At 39.2% G+C, this 16,091-nt stretch overlaps 1 protein-coding gene and 1 pseudogene across 2 annotated transcripts; both read left to right on the top strand.

Annotated features, from left to right (window-relative positions):
• Positions 1-951: 951 nt before the first annotated feature.
• Positions 952-3,227, top strand: LOC145432801 (nck-associated protein 1-like). The gene is made up of 6 exons (XM_080309609.1): positions 952-1,026; positions 1,087-1,224; positions 2,192-2,294; positions 2,359-2,464; positions 2,525-2,651; positions 2,714-3,227. Exons 1-6 carry the CDS (start codon positions 952-954, stop codon positions 2,852-2,854), a joined length of 690 nt encoding a protein of 229 aa, XP_080165735.1. The 3' UTR covers positions 2,855-3,227.
• Positions 3,228-3,539: 312 nt separating this feature from the next.
• LOC145432799 (serine/threonine-protein kinase PLK1-like) lies at positions 3,540-11,960 on the top strand (annotated as a pseudogene). Its single transcript, XR_013912973.1, has 6 exons — positions 3,540-3,555; positions 7,899-7,990; positions 8,514-8,662; positions 10,116-10,241; positions 10,777-11,034; positions 11,922-11,960. The product of XR_013912973.1 is annotated as a serine/threonine-protein kinase PLK1-like (transcript).
• Positions 11,961-16,091: the final 4,131 nt, after the last annotated feature.

Here is a 16,091-nt window from a genome sequence, read left to right as displayed (position 1 = left end):
TCAGTGCAATTGCAATCTACAGCGTTTTGCTCATGTACAATGACGAGCAGGCTATAGTTTATGGAACTGGTCTAGTTAGTCACGTCCCGCAGACTCGGCAAATGTATGGAGAGTCTTGCTCTTCGTTCGCCTCCACTGACAGACTTACTCATGGAGTATAGCGTCCAGCTCATCTATCGCAGTGGAAGGATGCTTGAAACAGCAAATAGCGTATTCAGTCAGTGAGGATCTGACTTGCCCACACTTTAAACAGCATTCTATTAAAAGGTTCGCCCGACATGTAGTTAATTCGTAAGTAGTAGGCAGTGGATAAAAGTTTTAGAATCCCGCGGTATCTCTAGTTAGGGCAGCAGATCTTAAACTGATGTCTACAGACCTCTTAAAGGTCCGTGAACTATAGTTTCAGCGGGTCCGCGAAAGGGCAGTTGAACTGCATACCAAGAAACTGCGAAACTAGATTATAGTTAACTTATTTTAATCGTGGAATAGCCTAAATAGCGTTGGGCTTGATGTGATAAACTTTATTTGATCTTTTGTCATGGGCTTCTGAAATTTTTGGGTACGCGCAACCGCCCACAAACCATGAAAGGGTCCGCGATTAAAACTGTGTAAGAAACCCGAGTTAGGAGATCTCATCATTAGTAAATACTATCAAATACAGCGCAATTGTGCGTCATCAAATCTCAAATCTGATATCTACATTGGTTTACATGTAATACATTTGATTTCGATTAACTTCTGTCTTCTAGCATCTACGTTGGTCTTGAATTTTCCAACGTTAAAACACATGCTAAATTGTGGATATTCAAGCCAGACTTGGACAACTAGATAGTTCTAACTGTATAATTTGAATAATTGGAGGAAAATGCCGGTAATCCAATTATAATCTAATTTCTGTAATGTTTCTACGCGCGAATTTTAATTCTAACCTAATTTCTGGTTTTCCTGAAAATGCTACAATTGATACAAGACTACAAAAACAACCCGTTGAAGAAGCTTGTCGAGGATTTCTCAGTTCATCAAAGGGTGTGGGACGATTGCGTTGCGTGGGCGAAGCCTGGCGTATTCATTGTTTCTTTTTTGCAGTCAATACATCAAGCGTTAATATCAATGATGCAAGTGTATCCTCAGCGGAATCTCACTGCGGATGATTGGCGGACGGGGTCTCTGTTCAGTATCATCAGCACGCAGACTATTATGCTGAACCCGGCGATTACTGAAAAAGTATGTGTTGACACTGCCGCTTTCATGAATATTTATTAATTACTTTCATTGTTGGCTGTGTTCTTCCATTTGTAGTGTGGTTGACAAGAATCGAGCTTTCTAATGGAAGCAACAGCAAATACAAGTTTTGTTATCATGCAAATATCTGAAAGATATAATTTGATGGAGTAACCAGTAGCTATTTTTGTGCAAGAAATAGAGAAACTTGAAACATTATTTGGTAATTCTGGTGCCCGAGCCTAAATATTTCATCATACTTGTGTCAGTGTGACTACGTATAGTAACTATATAACAATGTAGTAAGAAAGTTGAAAAAAATATGAAGCTCATTAATATACAGATGTGTTGCTTATTTTACGGTAAATTGGATTATTCCCTGTCCAAAAATTTGGATGTGGGCTCACGACCCAGTGTCACTGTCAGCGGACCCGTAGTCTAAGTTGTAATTCCTCCTTAGCAATGCTTTATTTGCTTCACAATGTCCACCAGTCACTAGTTTGAATAAGTGAAAAGTGACAAACTATGCTTGAAACCAAAGTACCTTGCAAATAACAAAAATGCAAAGATAGCTCAACTATATTTAGAATGTAAATTTGTAGGTAATTTTCTATGGAAGACTGCTTTCTAATTGCCTGTCTAATACTGCAGTAATGAGCGACTGACTGTCCATGATCCACTAGCGTGAGTGTAGGTCTAATCTCCTTCAAAATAAATCTGCAATGTGTCTCTAGTTTACTAACTAAGATATACTACAATCATGGCCAGTAGAAATATGTGTAGAAAGCACAGCATTCGTTTCTATAAATGAAAGTGTTTGAAAGTGCTATGTGAACTTTGAGGTGTTGTTATTGGTGTGCTCCTGATTCAGTATTTTTATAATTGGTAGCAGTAGCACACACACAGACGCACAATATCAGCGTTGTACGAGTGAGTGCGATTAGCAACTCAAATACATTGTGTTCTGTAGATGCCTTGCGAGTACCTCGCGATGGATCGGATGGAGAAGTGGATCTATTTCGGGTATTTGTTGTGCCACGGCTCGTTGTTGTCTAATGCTGAGGCCACACAGAGTAAGGAATCGGTTATGCTTGTTTAATTTTTCGGTGAGATAGACATGCATCTTGCGTATTTCAGACCTTTGGAAGCCAGTGCTGCAAGGGAACTTTTGTATTTCGCTGTTCCGAGACGAAATAATCATGATCCACAGAATGACGGAGGAGATATTTTCCGGTTTGAAGGGGTCTGCTCATGTTTTGCATTGAAACTGATGTATTTTTCAACAGCCATTTGCGCCTCTTAGGTATAACAAAAAAGTTGCGGAAGTCCGGGAGTGTCGAGATTACGCCGCGCAACACGCTAGTCAAAATCACGACGAGAAGCGAAAATTTCTTCGCTCCGCCATGAAGGAGCTCACATATCTGATAACGGTACTAAGAAATTTCATGGCGCCCATGCCTTTACAATCAGCGTTTTCAACATATATTTGCAGGATCAGCCCGGGCTGTTGGGACCCAAGACGTTGTTTGTTTTTATGTCTCTGGCTTATGCTAGAGACGAGGTGTTGTGGCTGGTGCGTCACACTGGAAATTTGTTAAAAAAGGCGAATCCCGAAGACTTTGTGGATAGGTGAGCGAATGTATGGGAGGTGTTGGTTTGGTATTTTGCAAAACTGAAGCCTTCCTTGCCAATGCCCCATTTCTTTATTATAATTTTCCCAAAACCCCTAGGGGCTTTTCTCAATACTATATATCACTTATGTGTCTAGTGCCTTGATTTTAAAATTACCTCGTCTGTGACATGTGCCGACTCTTTAGTGTGTTAGATCCAGAGATGGCCACAGTCCGGTTCAGGAGCCGGAGCCGGAGCAGGATTTTGATGAATTTTACTGTGGCCGGATCGGAGCCGGATTCTGAAACTGCCATATGAGCCGGATTTAAACAGGATTTGATATTCATAACAAATATTGGGTGATAAAGGTTCAAGATATCTTATATTCAATGAAAAAAACTACGTCGATATTATTTCCGTAGTTAAATGCATTCATTGCTTTGGATCAAGCCCAGGCTGGTTCCGACAATAAATGACAACGTTGAAACCGCTGATACCGGTCACGTCGTTGAAATGCATAAGCAACATAAGTAACGTTTCTGCAATGATGAGATTACTGCTGTATGAGATGAGGACGAAGGCAGGCTCCTCCAGCAACAGCAAGCGAGCTGCAGAAGTGTTTGTTTTCGAATTCAGTTGTTCCTCAGATATTGATTCTTGTACTTCCTGTTCATAAGCCATTAGGGTGCTTGATATCAGTTGTCAGGATGGCAGAAAAGCGAGGTATCGGTGTTGTTGTAGAATGCAGAGGCTGGTGGTTCTGATTTGTGATGTCATTTGGAATGATTGTGCGGTGTGGTAATGTATGAATATATGCTGGCATGGTCAATTGGTCATGTTTATGATTTCGGAAACACACTAGAACTGAAGTACCACCGGTACTCTCTGATTGATTGTGCACATCATCATGCTGCTCTATCAACTATCAAGTGATCATTTTGATTGATTCATCCATTTTGTTTGATACATGTCTGTTCTGTGAAAATTTAGTTCTATTCTTCAGTAGTACTATAGGCCTAGTTGTCTTGGCCAAGTCACAATGCACAACATCTGATTTTGTTGATGGCATGCCTGGGTTACTAAGTGTACCCTCTCCATAAAGCAACTAATATTGCTTTCTATCTGTTCTTACAGTCTTTTTAGCTCATTTCCCCTGCCTAGTTCCTACTACTCGCATTTATATTCAAGATATATACCGTACCTAACATTATTGATTCGAAATGTGATATAAATAAACCCTTGTAAGGCATTACTTGATACTAATTTGTTGATTATAATGTTCATATCTGTTTTGCAGGCTATATTTAATGTGAAATAGCACTAAAGCAATAGCAGGATTTTTTCGGATCCTAATTTTGTTGCTCAACTGTCGGACTCCGAAATCCTATTTGACTGTCGGATCAGGACAGATACGGATTCCCAAAATCTGGAATCCGCCCATCTCTGGCTAGGGACCTCAATGAAATCAGTCATGCGTGACACAATTTTCCATGCCGATTTGTGAAAAAAGGTATACTTCGATTTTGTTAAGTGAGGTATCATATGAAAGCTGTTGATGTCTAGCATTCATTCCTATCGTGCTCCTTAGTGATTTAGCTCTCATTATTGTTTGTACACGAGTATTTAGTTACCTGGCTTTTCAAGTGCTAATCGCTCCTTTTTTGCAAATTGTTCAGACTAGTTTATTCCAAATCCATGACTGTGCAACGTGCATTCTCACTCAATCAATATAGATGAGATCTCATGCAGGAAAGCAATTGACTGATGGAGTAGTCCCTACATAACTGTCATATACCGCAAGGATCTAAGCAGTTTTATAGCCTGAAAACTATGATCATGCTATTTCCCCTGTGTTTAAAGGTATTTTGGGTGGTATAATTTACACAGCTGCTCGGTTTTTGATAGATTACGCGTTTGCGACCATTACTTGATTAAGTAGCCTACCGGTATATATAGTAGCTAGCACTATCCATTTCATTCCCTGGTAAAAGTGATATCAGACATTTAATCATCCTATTATTCAGTCGAAAATCTGAATACGGAGACAGCCGACGGAGTGCCTAGTTCTATAATTTACATAACATTTGACTCTAACATCTCCGAGTAACCAATATACATAGACAGTCAAGGTAAAATGATCAGTAGAAGGACAACCTTCGTGCTACAATCTGATTCCCAGGCACTGTTTAAGACCTAGTAGTCGAAGTAGCATTGCCATTACAATATTTGGGGATATTCTCAAAAATATTATCTCCAGCTGAGAACTGTTCATATCGCCTAAACAATCGGTCAAATCTTATATAGGTAAACTACATAGCATAGTGGTAGAGCAATCATTCTCTCATCTGGCCAGTCGAGAACACTTGCAAAACATCAAAATTTGGAAATCGATTCCACAGAATTAAAACGCTGACCGAGCATGTTTACTCAAATCTATTCACAGATTCTCATTAAATTTCTTTAGGGGAACAGCTACATCTCCTGTACAACACCAGGGTTGTAACCAAGTCGCAAGCTTTCGAATCACTAGTCACTCTCACTTTTATAGTTCTAACTCCAGTCGAGTCATTTTCAATTCACCACCGAGTCAAGTAGCCTGAGTTTCAAGTCAGTGCGTAGAGGGGTGATGACTTGAGTCCGACTTGATTCACCTCCGGTTCAACCCACTTTTCCCAACTCTGCTCGAGTGATATAAAATGGCTCGGATTCATAATATCGTAATTTTCCTCAGTCCTAACAGTTTCTAGCCCTATTTTCCAAGTATCAAGACTGCTAGACGAAATAACAATAATGTGGTGAATTTACTATTCTTCAAAACTACAATGAATTGTCTTTCTTGGCAGTCTTAGTCTCGAGTCATATGACTTAGCTCGACTCATGAAGAATGACTCGAATACAAGTCGAGTCATTGCACAAATTTGCTTGAGTCAGGTCATTTAAGGCTCGTGAAAAAATGACTCGAGTCAAGTCAAGTGACTATAGTCATTACAACCCTTTACAGCACTTCCGTTGTTACACGAATTCTTAGCTTATGACTTGTAGGTACGCTGATAGTTTTTGTAATTTGAATAGATCACAAGATTTCAGTTGCAGTTTTGAACCTTTGTGATGATAATAAGTGTTTTGAAGTTGATGTCTCTGTTGATCAAGCTTATACTATATAAAGTATTGCTGCAAATGTAACCCTGGCATTCCTCTTTACCACATCCACATTACTAGTCAGAATGCCTACACAACAAAAGTTTTAAATAAGTAATGATATAGTTTTCATTGAAAAGTTCATATAAGCATTTCATCCTTATACCGGGTCAGAATCTTCAAATCTCATGTTTTCAAATCATACATGTGACATGGAGCTTTCAAAATTGCAAGATAAATCTTGGCCACTTACAAAGAATAACTCATATGGAATCAAATCATAAATGTGCCTAGTGCAATTATCAAAATTATATTTTTCAACCATGCACGGCTGCTATACCGCCAGACTGTTTGAAGATTCATTCATAGAAATGATGGTATGTAGCTAAATAATCTATGCACGACTTACTAAAATATGAAATATAAAAAGCAGGAATATAAAGTAAGCTCTGCCCCAAGCCTATGCCTAATGAAGCATTAATCAATAATATTTGTCAAGAATGTGTATAAAATATATTACCTAAAATACCTTTAGAAACATGAAAATACATGAATATAGTTTTCTTGCTATAATGCAGCTTAGATCCTTGAAATCACTAGTGGCATTGCTTTTATTGGACAGTGCTCATTCTTAGCTTTCATATGACACCTTACTCAATAAATTTGAAGTAAACCTTTTTTCACAATTCAGCCTGGAAAAATTCATCACGCATGACTGATTTTACTTCTGCCTCACCTTTAGCCCCCCTTTTAACCCCAAGCGGATAGGTTATTATCATAATAAAAATATTCAAAATGAGTGTTAGGCTATGTACTTTCGGAAAATGTACTCCATTCAAAGCCATAGCAAAAGACTAATTTACATTAAAATTCTGAAGTTCATGTTCCAAAAATCATACCTTTTCACGGTTGGCTGGGCACAAAAAGTACTCTTTTTCAAATCCCCATAAATTCTAAACTGCTGAATTGATTTCCGAAAAATAACTTTTGTTCAGTTTGAAACATGTCTACGTTGCTGGGGAATTGCATTTGATGTTTATTTTGAAACACGTGGTTATCTGAATCAGTTGATTTGGGCTGGAATTACCCACCGGACAATCTATCTTGTTTGTTTCAGACCAGTACAATTTGTTCTTTTCCTCCATTTATCCTAACATGTGCTCTTACATTTACCCTGTCAGTCTTACAATTCACTGTTGCAGTACGATGTATGCAATTTATAGCCAATCTACTTCGATCAGCTGCAGTATAGACTCGATGATCAACAGATCACTTCGCTGCAGCTTCATTTTGCAATCGTACAACATATTGGCCAATTCTATGAACTGTAAATCGTATTCGTACACATCTCATTTGCTTTGAAATTGACACTGTCACCATTTTTTTTTTGTATGTGTCCGTGATTCTGAAGTTTATGCTATTTTTTTTTTCTGTTTTTTTATTTTGCGATGATGAATAAAAAATTCTCTCTCTCTCTCTCTCTCTCTGTCAAAGGCTAGAATCGATTATCCCAGATGTATTTAACAATTTGCCAATTATCATCAAATTATCTCTCTGGACCTGTATGGAATCTGTGTCCTGTGCTCACACAATTTCCCTGCGAGCGCCTTGCTGTTGTATTAGGAAAAACGTACCGAGATTCCAGTCTGGCTACCAGTAACAGAGACGTTCTCTGGCTTCTAGCTCCACTTTTATTTGTCTAGTCTCTCAAGTATGAATGAAGTTTTTATGCATATTTTTTGCGACGATAAAACAATTTCATGAGTAAGCTATTTTTGAAAAACCCTAGTAGACCAGTATCTTTTAATGCACAATATTTCATTTTACAGGTTGATTTGTGTTTGATTTCACGATAATGTAGCATAAAGTTGACCATCGATACTAAAAAGATCCCCAGAGTCATGTGTGATGGAAATAATACGCGAAAGGTCCATTTCTTGTCAAATAGCAATTTGCGAAATGCTCTGAAATCACTGAAGTCCAAACAAAAGAAGTTTTCGCTTGTAAAATTGTGCCGAAGGTAAGTAAAGTTTGGTGACAGAAGGAATCTATGTTACTGATATATGTTGTATGCACCAATGCTTTCTTTTGTGAACTCTTGTGAAAACAAGGATTTGGTCTGAGGCTTGCAAGTTATCATTCTCGCATTCTTATTGAAGCCACTCTAACACAATAAAACAAACCATATATCTTTGAAACTCATGCGGTGATGGTATAATACCTCCTGATTCTACAATTCATCTTCTAGTCCTAGTTCAAAATACATTTCGCCTAGGTCCTAGGGCCACGTATTGAACTGCTCATGTATTGCGACATTTTGATTACCTTAGTTTTAGTAACCCGCTTCATTCCAAGTCTGGGTTGAAGTGTAGAAGTGGTTAAAGGGCTTGATAATTTTGTTGTTTCCGTCTCTTCGAAACATGCCATATAACACCATATTTGAATACAATGTAAATACAAATTACTAGAACTACTCAAAATACCAGTAGTCAGTCAACTGTCCACGAATTCTAGATCAAAATTTGTACAAGTCTAAATTTCAGGCACTTCTCGTAAATGAGCATCAGAAAGACAATTGTGTCAAGATGTCAGTCTCCATTGCAGTTTGAATCACAAGCACGTCATTGGATTTCGCGGATTTTTCCAAGACAAGGATTTCGTCTACATCGCTCCTGAGTTGTGCAAAAAAAGGGTAAGCGTATGTATCTCTAACAATGATGGTCGCAATTGCATCAGCCTTGTAAAGCTCATTAGCTAGGTCCAACTTGTACAACTATATAGATAATTCTAGTTGTCTAATTAGACTAATTATAACCAAATGCCGGTAATATAATAATAATATAATTAGAAAAATGCGTGTATGTTGTCATTTTAATTTTAATATAATTTCTGGTTTACCTGGAAATATTACAGGAAAACGGTATAGTGGTAAACGAGCCAAACTTAGTGTACAGACATTTGCAATTATCTTTCTTATGTGAACACTTATTTGATATCGAGTAAATTTGATATTTGTTGCATTTATTTTATGAATTAAGTGATTTTGATTATAATCTAATTTCGATAACTTGTGTAGCCCATAATTTTAATCTAGTTTGCAAAAGCTGAATAATGTCTCGTTACACAACTGTGATGACTAGAGCTGGCACAATGATTCGACTACTCAAATCTGAATTAATTCTAATGATTTGAATGCGGAAGTGGGAGATGATTTTATGAAGTACTGAGCTTGTACGCTCCTTGCCACAACAGGTAGAGATGATTAAAAATAAACTAAACTGAGCTTAACAGAGAGTAAATTTACTAATGAAATAAATATGGTTTCAATAGAATTTCTCACTGTGGATATCTGTAAACCTTGATTAGCCGTATCGCATCATACGAAACATGATGTACAGAGCAGGGTTGTAACCAAGTCACAAGGATCCGAGTCACAAGTCATTCTCACTTGTATAGTTTTGACTCGAATCGAGTCATTCTCGTCGAGTCATATTCAATTCACCACCTAGTCCAGTGGTTCTCAACCGGGGGTCCGTGGATCCTTGGTGGTCCGCGAAGCAATTTCAGGGGGTCCGCGAGACCTCTAAATTTGCAGAGTTGGAAGAGTGAGATTTTTTGTAGCTCTTGGCAAAATCGAGTTCCTGATTGATTGGATTCTGAATTACGTTTCTAGTCGCGTACTCGGGTCTCATTCATCATAACTGGAGCCCGGCTGATATCGTATTTTGAGTTGATACCGATAAGTAGCACCTTCACCAATAACCACAATATGTTCAGCTGATATTGGCAGCTGATATGGCAACAGCTTAAAGCGCACTTCCAAACATTCAGATGATCAATATTCAGCCGTTGCTACTTTCCACATCTTCCATATTGTTGTGAGGTGACAAAACGTGATAACCGACTCAAAACCTAAATCTCAGTTCAGAATCGAATCACTCTGGTACTTGATTTCATGTTGAAAATCAAAGAAGCAGCATGAAATAAATTTCTAATTTGGAAGGTTCCCCTGTCCGCTAAATTTGATGTCGAATTGTATTTTGCCCAGAAGCTCAAACAGGTTGCGAACCACTGATTTAGATGTTCCATATTATTATAGTTGTTTTCATTCTATCAATCCCATGAGCCTTGATTTTTGTTATCAGTCACCGATGGAACTTCACAAAAGAATGCACGCCGTCACAGAACCAGAGACTCGTTACTACATGCAACAGATTCTGCTTGAAGTCGTTTATCTTCACGATTGTAAGATCATTCAAAGGGATATCAAGGTAACATTGCTTGCAGTAGTGCCAGACTTGTTCAAACTGATGGATATTCATCACGCAACCAAAACTACAACTACTCACTTTTTAAAATTCTCAATTCGAATTAGAACTACAACTACTCAATTTTCAAAACTAGGAACTAGAACTACTCACTTTTCAAAATCTGCAACTTACATACCTAAAAAACATGGCTAACTAATAATAATGAATAGTACGAATAACTGAATCGCAAACGGGTTAAGAAATATCGGAGATGGCATCAGCATTTCAAAAGGACGGGTTTTCAGTTTAAATGAGAAGGGTTTCGGCCCATAAATATCCGCATGGCTACACCACTGTTAGCAGTGATGACTCTGAGCTAGCTATGTCTGCAAGAACTTCACTTCAAACCACATAACACCGGCATCATGATTTGTGTCAACTAGTTGTTTGTAAACTTTTTTTTATATCATCTAGAACTATAATTATTCACCAAACCAGTACTAGATTGGGAGTTGGTACAAGTCTATATAGTTATGTAACTGAGTTGTCGTGACAGCTTGGGAATCTCTTCCTGAACAATAAAATGGAGATGAAGATTGGAGATTTCGGCCTAACTACCAAAGTCAACTTCGACAACCAAACAAAGAATACTTTTTGGGCTACATATTGACCCGGAAGTTCTAGGCAAGAATGGACAAAGTCCTGAAACGGACACCAGGTCGCTGGAATGAATTGCGTGACTATGATGCAACACTCACCTGGGACTTACTAAAGGGCCTGGGACTTACTAAGGGCAAGGGCCTTAGCTGTAGAGGTGAGCAAAATCGAATACATGAGTGATTTGATTTTGAATCGAGTATTAGTCTTTGACACGAGTATTTCAGTATAACTCATTATGACGCCATAACATTGAAAGTTGAAATATGATTTGTTATTTTTCGACCATACCTATTTCATTGCACTATGTGACAATGCTGTGGTTTGATCCTGAATTCACAGGAAAGTTATTTCCACTAACACAATGCCTTCATACTAGGCCTACAATCTACATATTTCGAATGCTGCGATATGACTAATCAAGGTTTACAGCCTTCCATGGTGGAAAATAGTATTCAAACTATAATTCTCGATGAAAAATTGACTCTTAGTGGTAAGAAACTTATCATTTCAGAACTTGAAATAATCAACTCTCACTACTCGAATCTAATCATTGTTGGCAGCCTGACCATCAACATCAAACAAAGTAGCTTGATTCATGTTTTTCTTTATCGTGGGTGTACATCGTTGGTCCGTAAGGTAGCCTACTGTTTGGAGTCATGACGTTGCAGGAAACCTTTAAAATCGTAAAGAATGAAAATATTATTCCAAATAATATATCAATCACAGCTTGCGATCTTATCAAAATGTATGTTTTATATGTGACGTGGAGTTGAGAGTTTGCCTTTTTCAAATGTGTAGGCCTACTTCTTCTGCAGTGTCGGGACTTTTTCAAGCGTGTTACTTAACTCCAGTAACCTTTAGAAAAGAGTGACTTCAAATATCAAGTGACTTAACTTGACTCGAGTCACATTCAAAAATCGAGTAACCTGCCTCAGAAAATCGAAAACTTGACCCGATTCAAAATGATCAATAACTCGATATGACTTACGACTCGAACATAGTGACACATTTCCAACACTGACCTACCATGATTTTTCCCAGCATGTTTTCTATTGAACCATCACATCGACCCACCGCGAGGCAATCACTGTTCAATGAGCTTTTCCACGGCTACATTCCACAACAACTACCGACCACCTGCTTTCCTTATTATCAAAATGTCAACTGCAACGTTGAGCCAAGTTGCAACGGTGAGATTTTATAAATTCTATAATATGGTTACAGCGGGGCAAAATCGAGTACCTGAGTGACTCGATTCTAGATCGAGTATTGGACTTCGGGTCAAGAACTTTAGTACTATCTATAATGACGTCATAGCAGTATGAAAGGCGTAGAAAGTTAAAGTATGTAACCATAGGCGCCGACTTTTATTTTTTTACGAGGAGGCGAAGTCTTGTGACGTCATAATTGTTCCATATCGATGACGTCATCGTCGCACGAAAACGCACTTTACTGCATGCCGCTGATGTACGTGCAGAGTTAAGCCTTTCGCGTGACGTTTTAATATCGGCCCTGCACTCATTAATATCAAACCATGCAGTCGAGTTATTAAATGGAATCTTAAACGGTACCATCATTTGAAGTGTAACTGCGGCTTGCGCCACCAGTCCGTCCGACGAAATCTGCAGTTGCATCAATGTTATTCAAGCGCAATGCCCCCCGTGAGCGAAATACACTACACTACGCACTGGCCTTGCAAGTAACACACAACTCTCGAATGCTTCAAGCAGACAATCATGATAATTACAAACGCGAAATCGCGCAGCCAATCAGCAATTGTCAATTGCGGTTCTTGCTTTGCGAACTCGCATCGCGGCAATTGTTTGATGATTAAAACATTGGTGCATTTCCCGATTTACGTTCGCGAAGCATTTCGGGAGTACATCGGTCAATTCGTAAATTCTAATCTGCATGTCGACGGCCGCCAACGCATACTAATTGAATTACATGTTGACGGCCTCACAAATTTCCTTCTAAGGGCGCGGGTTGGCCACCCTTGGGCTAAAATTAATTCCACTTCCGGACGCATGCCACGATCTTACCAATAGAAATCCACTGTCTATCTAATGCCTAATAGTTTAATATTCGATAGTGTTGTTCTCGATACGAGTACATCCAGTAATCAAGTTTATCGGAATGTAGAAGGTTCCCTGTTCAAACGATTCGAATCGGTTTTGAATGTGACACCCTATTTGAGTAACTTTCGTCGCGAGTTGTTTTCTCATAATATCGGTGTTTAAGCTGTAGTGCTACATTTCCCGATTAATGTCACGGGCAAAGCCTTGTTAGAGAAACGAATCTGCGCACAAATGAATTCCAATTTCCAATTTGCAGGCACACACCAACACACCCTCCAATTTCGCGCTCCGATTACCTATCACGAAGCTATAGCTAGCTCATGAATGGTTTTGTAAACGAATATGGGCGCACGTAATTTAGATTCAAGGAAAGCAGAACGTATATTTGGGCGCCTGGTCGGGAGAGGAGATCTAGGATGGTGCTTCTCAGCACACGCTAGGCGCGTAGCCAGTCGAAAAATTACGGGGATTTGGATTTTTTCAAATTTACCAATATAGCATCAATTGAATTCGGGTCATGTACAATTGTACATGTGTAAATGGTGATCATATATTCTCTTCGTATCGACGATTTAGCAAGTCCCTGATCTCCGACGAACAATTAAATAAGCCCGAGCATTACGCAGTCTGAGTCTCGGCTACAGTTTTCGCAAATCAAAATGTCCGAACTCAATGACACCGATTTCAAACCTTCGTCGTATTTCGGAACTGGAGACATGATATACATCTTCTGATCGTTACGTTCAAGTATTAGCGGGAATCAATTTCGCACGTTAAAGGCTGTTTGCAGCGATTCGGTGTTATGCAGTTTCGCGATGTCGCTTTTTAATCAATATGACATAAAACAATCACTAATTAGCGTAAACTCGACCGCATTGTCTCCAAACCAGAGAGAGATAGGAGCCAAAGCATGTTACGCGCGAGACGCGATAGTTTGGCCATAGGCAAGCAAATGATATCTTTCACTCCAGGCCTATTGCAGATGCTATTGTGTAGGCTAGCGATGATATCGTGCACGCCAGGCCAAAGCCGCCAATGTAGATGCAATTGCGCAGTTAAGCGATGATATAGTGTGTGTTATGTTCGTGCATTTACGTTCGGTGTCGTAGAACTCTTTCTTTCTCTAGGATTAGTAATTTCAGCCAATCATTATTTCCTCGTGTGTCATGCTTGTATTTATACCCTGTGTTCTGTTGTCTCGTGGTCTTTTCATTTAACTGCACTCTGGATCGTGTCGCTGCCTTAAAGTCATTCTGTTGATAATATACTGATTCTGTATTGCAACCTCGTCGCATTGAGTTATTGTTCAAACAAGATCAAGAACATAACAGTGTGAACTGGGCCTATTGCAGATGCGATTGTTGAAGCCTGCGCAACCAGGCTTGATCGAGACGCGATAAATCAGGCTAGCGACGATTGCCACGCCCACGGGAATGAATGACCTAATTTCGCGACCATGTCAGCGGGATGTCATCACAGATTCTTTTTGCTAATTGTCAACACGTTTCTCGCAAATCCGCTGCGCGGAACACTGATTACACAATTATTGAATTGCAACTGAATATTAGAGTTGAATGATTAGAATGATCATTTCAAAATGACGGGGTTTCGCGTTTCAAATAGGGATGTTCGACTCCCGAAACCCCCGTGGCTGCGCGCCTGGCACACGCGCGTATCGAAATCGAAGACGTCTCGAACGAGGTCGCATCGATTCGCCTGATTACTAATTACTGGTAACAAATCACTTGGGCGTTTGAGCATTTTGTACGAGGTGGCCGCCACCTCATAAATTTGGTCACGAGGTGGCTGCGCCACCTCGTAACCGCGTAAGTCGGCGCCTATGTATGTAACCGCAAACAAAATTTAACGCCAGTTGCATTCTTGCACATCGCCGCGAGCTCAAACAGGTTGAGAACCACTGATTCAGATGTGCCCAACAAATAATATTGTTGATTTCATTGAGGCAATCCAATTAGCTTGGTTTTTTGTTGCCAGTCGCTGATGGAACTTCAGAAAAGAAGACGAGTCATCAAGGAACCAGCGACACGTTATTGCATCAGATTCTGCTTGGAGTCGTTTATGTTCACAATGTTCCAATGTTCAATGTTCACATCATTCAAACGAATAACAAGGTAACATTTGTTGCAGTGATATCAAACTTGTACTAAAATACTGAATTTATTGCAATGTGCTACTAGTACTAGAACTGGACTTGCTCACTGTCCAGAATTTTTAAATAGAATTAGAATGAACAACCATTAAAAATCCACAACTAACTACTTAACTAGCACATGAATTACTGAATTGCAATGAACCAAGAACTGAGAACATCACAAAACAGAAAAACGGTATTACGATTCATACGAAACGTGTTTCCTAGTTGTCCGGGTATTAAACTTTTCAAATCCGTAACTACAACTACTAAAAAAGCAGTCGTTTGTTGGCCATCAATCAACTAGATTGGTAATTTGTACAACTTGTGTAACTAAATGCGAAATTTTTCTTGACAGCTGGAGAACTTATTCCTAAACAGTATAGAGGTGAAGATTGGATATTTTGGGCTAGCTACCAAAGTCGACTTTGACTACAAAGACTACATTTTGCGGCAACTCCAGCTATATTGCCCCGGAAGTTCTAGGAAAGTAAGGACACAGTTTCAAAGTGGACACCCGGTCGATGGGTTGTGTTGTGTTAGTGTGATGTAACATTGGGGTTGCAAGGGTCTTAGGTGTAGAGCTGGAAAAAAAATTGCTCACCCGAGTAATTCGTCTCTGAATCGAGTCGAGTATTTAAGCAGCATTCATTACAGTGTTAACAACATTATGAATGAAGTGCAGAATTCCAATATGTACCTTTTATGCAACCACAAAGATATAATGCCAGATGACATTACGGATAATTTTGTATTTTTTCGACCATACCAATTTCATTATACCTTGTGACAATGCTGTGGGTTGATCACAGCTTCAGAGATATGTCATTTCCACTAACGTGCATAGCTTGTACTACATTTCTCGTATGATGCGATACGGCCAATCGCGTTTCACGACCACGGTGAAAATTTGTGTCGAGACTATAAGTGGCATTGATAAGAAAATCTCACTGTCAAAGAGCGTATCGTTTCAGTGCTCTC

Source organism: Botryllus schlosseri, unplaced genomic scaffold (assembly GCF_051294905.1).
Source record: "Botryllus schlosseri isolate E-star unplaced genomic scaffold, Bs_hap1 Bs183a, whole genome shotgun sequence".
NCBI classification, from domain to species: Eukaryota; Metazoa; Chordata; class Ascidiacea; order Stolidobranchia; family Styelidae; genus Botryllus; species Botryllus schlosseri.
This window is presented reverse-complemented; position numbering and strand designations above follow the sequence as displayed.